This window comes from Melopsittacus undulatus, chromosome 1 (assembly GCF_012275295.1).
Source record: "Melopsittacus undulatus isolate bMelUnd1 chromosome 1, bMelUnd1.mat.Z, whole genome shotgun sequence".
In the NCBI taxonomy this organism is placed as follows: Eukaryota; Metazoa; Chordata; class Aves; order Psittaciformes; family Psittaculidae; genus Melopsittacus; species Melopsittacus undulatus.
This window is the reverse complement of record NC_047527.1, coordinates 96,690,116-96,696,115: the sequence shown is the minus strand read 5'-3', so window position 1 is coordinate 96,696,115 and position 6,000 is coordinate 96,690,116. Positions and strand designations below refer to the sequence as shown.

Below are 6,000 nucleotides of genomic sequence, written 5' to 3'. Positions count from 1 at the left end.
TGAATACTGAAAATCTTTCATATTTTTAGAGAAGCAGAGTAATACATTAGGGTATGTGTTCAGCTCTTGCAGAAAATCGGAACTGCATTTTCTCTCCTTTTTATCCAATATAAAAAATGAGTTATTTTTATTCTTATTAAGGTCTTCTGGCATTCTGGGTCTCAGGCAGCTCACACTCAGCTGCTTGTACCTTAAACCTGTGGAATTGGTTCTCCTTCTATAGAAGTGGAAAGCCATTCCCATCAATATTATTACTCCCAAGTTAGGCAGCAAAAGTGAACAGAAAATCAAAACCCTTGGCTTCAAACAAATCTAACATAAAATGTGTCCCAGTCAAAATAGTATATTCTTGTGGACAAACTGCACCTGATTACATGGATATTAATTGTAAATGTCCTTATTCCAATGGGCTGTAAACTTTCTTCACATAAGCTATACCTTAAAGGAAATATGTGGCAATGTATGTGCATAATAACATTCACTTAATAGCAATCTGATTGGCAGTATTTAGTCATAATAATTATTTTAAAGCATTATTAGTTTAATGCCCCCTTCACTTCAAATGTGAGGCAGTGCAAACTTGAAAACAGACTGCAAAAAGCTTTAATAGACTTTCTTAGTAATGTCTTGTTCCTCATCTCTCAGGTTAGTACAGTAGCTCCATCCAAATCCAGCCAGTCAGAACCGTGCTACAGTACATACAGTAACAAGCACAAATTATAGACAGGAGGAAAATAAGGGCTGGTATTTTCCACTCCTTCTGTTGACATGAAATACTTTAGAACCTATATTGTCCTAGAAATAGGGCTGGTTTTTTTTCATTCTTCATGAGTGGTATATGACATTTACAGGCTAGAACCTTGTATGTTACCACCACTTACTCCCCAATAGCATATTGTTGACTGTTTTAAGGAAAGTGCCATATCCCATGTAAGACATTTTTAAAAGCTCAAACCCAGTAGTCAAATCAAACTGCATAAATAATGGGATATTCTTCAGAAAGGTTGCTATGAAAGACCCTCTTTTCATGAGGTTCTCTTTGACATCCTCAGGGCAACTAGACATTTAGGAATGTTTGAAATCTTTTGCTTAAATTGACAAAGTGTGGATATAACTGCTCTTGAATTTGGTGTGTGTTTTTTTCTTGGTTTTTTTTTTTTGTGTGTGTCTAAAGCTCAGCAAAATTATGTAAATTTTGTACTTATATGTTTATTTTTGCCAATATACACATGAGGAATGTAATGAAGTGGCGTTGTGCTGCAAGTAGCTCAGCAGATGTTGAAATCAGTTCCAGTTCCTGAAAACAACTTCTTGACAACATAGTCTTAAGCATTCACAATAACCAAAACATATGGGATTCATCTACATCATTCTTACAAATATATTCTCTTTCCCCATCTCTTCCTCTCTCTGTCTTGTGAACCCTCAACCTTACTTGCTTCCTTGTACTTTATGATCATATGTGCCTGCATGCTTATAGCCAGATACATATCCTGAATCATCCACCAGATCTTCTCGGCCAGCTTTGCCTTTTCCTTTCCCACTGGGATCAAACCTCTCTTTGTGAGAACCAGTGAATTTTGATGTATCTGTAAGGCGTGATACAGTTGGAGATGAAATGGCTTTCTGTTGGAAGAAAGAAAAGAAACAAAAAAAATCTATCAGAAATCAGTCATTCTTAATACAGATATATTTACATGCTACTGACACTTCAATCATGGCTAATGCTGGAGACTATGTAAATAACTACTCACTTCCAGCAAAAAGTATACAAAAAGTGCTTGTTTATTGCCATTACATAAAATGACAACCATATAGGCAAGAACAAAACAGGGCAAATTATGTCAAAAAACTTCTGGAAAAGACTTTCAATATGAGATACTTCTGATTAAGAATCAAGTTCTAAGCACCAAAGATATGAAGAAGTCAAGGGGAACAGCCATATTCAATCCATTACATCACAATTAAAGCATAAAAGCTGCCTCCAGCAATGTAGAAAAGGCAAACCAATACAGCTAGTATTCATGGCTTCAAAAGAAAAATTTATTCTAAACTCTAGGATTCATTACAGTGATAGGAATGCTCTGGGAAACAAATTTTTCATCACAAAGTTCATTCCCATTCTACCCATTCTCAGCTCAAATAAATGCTCATTAGTGAGACACAGGCTTTCAAAGTAACACAGCTCTCTGTCACTGTTTATACCCAACTGGCAACTAAAGAAACACCAAGCTGCTCATTCATAGGATGGGGAGGAGAATCAAAACAATGTGAAAATCACAGGATGAGATAAGTACGGTTGAATAACTAAAGTACATTATAACAATATTATTAATTACTACTTAACTACTTAAAAACGTTAAGTGAAATATGAAGATGAGAGAATCTAAAACTAAAATGGGAAAGTAAAGAAACACAATAAATAGCAGTGATGCACAACTCAATTGCTCACCACCAACTGACCAATACCCAAACCAACCCAAGCAGTGATTAGTCTCTTCCGGGTAACTGCCCCCAGTTTATATACTGGTCATGATGTGCTGTGGTATGGAATACCCCTTTGGCTAGTTTGGGTCAGGTGTCCTGTTTCTGCTCCCTCCCAGCTTCTTCTGCCCCTCCTTACTGGCAAAGCATGAGAGACTGAAAAGGTCCTTGATCAGGGTAAGCACTACTTACCAACAACTAAAACGTCAGGGTGTTATCAGCATTGTTCTCAGATTAAAACCAAATCCATGCAGTAGAAAGAAAATTAACTCTATCCCAGTTGAAACCAAGACAATCATGCATACAATGGCTTTCAGCTATTGGTTTTTCACTTCTGTAAATTTAAATTATTCACATGCTAAATTAACTCATCAGTATTAACACTTTGATGGAGATTTGCAAATATTGGTGCTAGCTATTCAGGATACAACATTGCTGTTCAAAATACCCAGTAACTCAGTAACAGTACTCCTGTGTAGAAAAGCAGCTGTGAATGCTTGCACTGCCAAAAATGGTAGTGGATGCTCAGTAGGTAAGGTGCCAGTATTACTCCTTACCAGAAGGGTATACATTTTAGCCACAGTCTTCATGGTTACACTCTGTCAACTGTAATCATCTTTCCTCAATTCCTCACTGAAACTGAATGGCTTTTTGCATTTGCTCCTTCAACCATAAAACTTTAGTATCTAATAGCATTTCTTCCTAGAAAAGGTTGCCATAGAGATTTGCTTATGTAAGAAAATGTTCTGTGAGCCTTCAGAATCAGCACCAAAATTAGCCATCTTAGTAAGGTTTTTAATATTATTTTTCTATTGCTGGTAACATCCAGGACCTTTATAAAGAATGAAATCTTTAAACTGACTATGAAATGGGGAATGAAAAAAACATTCTTAAAGGGACAGTTTTTACTTTTCTGGGATTATACCAGGACTCCATACCAAAACGATTTTATTTATTAATTTATTTTATTATTAATGGGAATATATGCACATGCATTAAGAAAACCCGCAGAAAGTCAGGCAGAAAGATCAAGCTTCAATGAAAAAATTGGATTTCATTCACATTTTTTCATTTAAGCATGAAGAGATACACAGGCACAAAAGAAAGCAATAAGCAATCCCATTTCAATACAGCCAGAAAGTAGTAAGTAACACCATTTTAATTAATCAGGGCAATGACTTTCAAAGGAGTGGTTTCCAGTAACAACACTGCAAGTCCTAACATTAAATATAATGCCTAAAATGTTCACTAACTAGTAGTCTGGCTAGAGCCACACCAAAATACTTTAAGAGGTTGCCACTTTCAGGAACAAACTGAAATTAGTAAGTTAAACCTTCCTGTGCCAGATCTAACTCCTAGTCACCTGGTTGCTGCAGCCAAGGCTGCCTCAGCTCTTACATGTTAAACCAGTTCTTCTTTTTGATTGTGAATAATAAGCCCAGAGTATCTCCTTAAATCATTCATTATATACATAAATAATTTTTTTTCAATTCATTTTATAAATGTTAGGGATCACTTGCAGTTATTTTAACTTGAGTACCAAGGCCAGAGACTACAAGGCTTTCTTTCCAACTGCCTAAACAAGGCTTTATTGGTCTCTTCATGATGAGTAGGTTTGTATTAGAAGCCTTCTATATCATCATCTTTGCTGGTCTGTGCTCTGCCACATCCCCTGCCCCAAGGCAAAGCCAGATGCAATCAAGCTAAGCCTTTACATAGATCTCAATTTCACTTCCTCATTTTCCCCGCTGTATTTTCTGAAGAGCCTCTATCCATCCATTGCAGCAACTCCAGAAGAGTTGTCTCATCATACCTCCATAATCCTAGTGAAGTCATAGCTCTGCAACTAATTTATCCTGCTTGTTACCCCTGCTTTTGTGGACAGGCATTTGAGATGGGCCCCAAGTCCTGCTGCCTCCCTTGTCGAGCCTGTCATGTAGACACACCTACTCTACCCATGTGATATTCCTTCTTCAGGTTATGGTAACCTTCCATACCCAGTTTAACACTATCCTCAGCAGATTTGCAAGCCTAGTTGCAAAGACACTCTTACTCCCCTGCATTGGATTTATTCCATCCCTGGCTCAGTAGTGCTCATTCCTCTGGTCACAGAAGACAAAGCCCTTCTGCAACACAAGCCATACAGCCATGTGTAGCCCACTTCTACACAAGCTCTCTTCCTCTCTGTAAGGATTGGGAAGGCAAGACTTGAGCTCCATGCCCTTCACTCTCACTCCAGACTTCTGAAGTTTCTCTTGATATGCTCCAGGTTACCTTTGGAGCACTACTGCTGGTACCCATGAGGAAGACAAGGACCAGGTCAATCTTAGAAGGTTGGACAAATCTTTGCAGTCCATCTGCAACAATCCCAGATCTCGCACCTGACAAACAACAAATCCTGAGGCATATGATGGGAACAAAAGATATATGCCTGGATCATCCACAGGAGGAATCTCCAGTAACTATCTGTGACTGGTACCCATTGCTCCTGACACCTGCTACAGCGCTATGGCCAGGATGTGGTGACAGTGACAGGGAAGTGTAACAGCTCACGAGATATTCTGGATGACAAAAGTCATGATCTCTCAGTGATCAGGGACTGAGCCTGTGACTGTTCACTCAACTGTTGCTCAGATTTTGGCTAACACACAGCTCGTGCTAAGGACTAATGTATGCCGGGGGGAGTGTCATTAGGTCAGAGCAAGGGCAACATGTAGGCAGGACACAATGGACAGGAAGAGATAAAGATCATTATGCATGTGCAACTTGCTGACTCCTGCAGCCAAAATTCTTGCATATTGACTGCCTGGAAGCCTCTTCAGAATCCACTAAGTTACAGAAATTGTATAGTCCAATGCCCCAGCCTGATAGGTATAAATACATCATTTTATCCAAAAGGTTTTTGAAGCTGATCCAGCATAAGGTGATGGACTGCTGAGGTTTTCACACATCCCGGTATTAAACAGGGAATGCTCACATAATGATGGAAGAGGAAAGGGGAAGCACCCTCACCCTGGGCTAGAGTATTATGACACCACTTCCATAACCATTATTCTCATGAGATTCATGTACTGACTCGTGTACTTTTTAAAGTCACCATCCAGATTATTATTCTACTGCACACTGATTACTAAGAATTGTAGCCGGTCTGCAGAGGGTCCATATGACTGAAAAGTGCAGGTAACTGCAATTTTAGGTAATCGGAAAGCTATCCCAATTGCTAGAAATTCTGTGTAACCATAAGCTATGCTGATTACTAAAGCCTTCCTACAATAAGAAAGATCTCATGATAACATCATGCAACTACTGCTATGTCTCACTGGTGCACTCTGTGAGCACTCTGTGTGCACTCTGGCTCCCTTGCTCTTTCCCTAAAAGGTGCTTTTTTGTGAGAATACAGTACTGCTCACATCACTGTCATGCTGAGCACTCATCACCCAGCTTTCATAGCACTGTCTCTGCTGTACTGCCCTGCCACCCACAACACCCTTACAGCAAATTTGACTGAACTGGGCA

The 6,000-nt window shown here is 39.0% G+C and overlaps 1 protein-coding gene across 1 annotated transcript in view; it reads right to left on the bottom strand.

Annotated features, from left to right (window-relative positions):
* Window positions 1-824: 824 nt before the first annotated feature.
* TPPP (tubulin polymerization promoting protein) overlaps window positions 825-6,000 on the bottom strand; it is a 48,641-nt gene continuing 43,465 nt past the window's right edge. Inside the window, exon 4 of the mRNA XM_005149849.3 lies at window positions 825-1,626. Within this exon, the coding sequence (XP_005149906.1) occupies window positions 1,432-1,626 (195 nt within the window). The 3' untranslated portion in view covers window positions 825-1,431. The remainder of the gene's footprint in view (window positions 1,627-6,000) is intronic.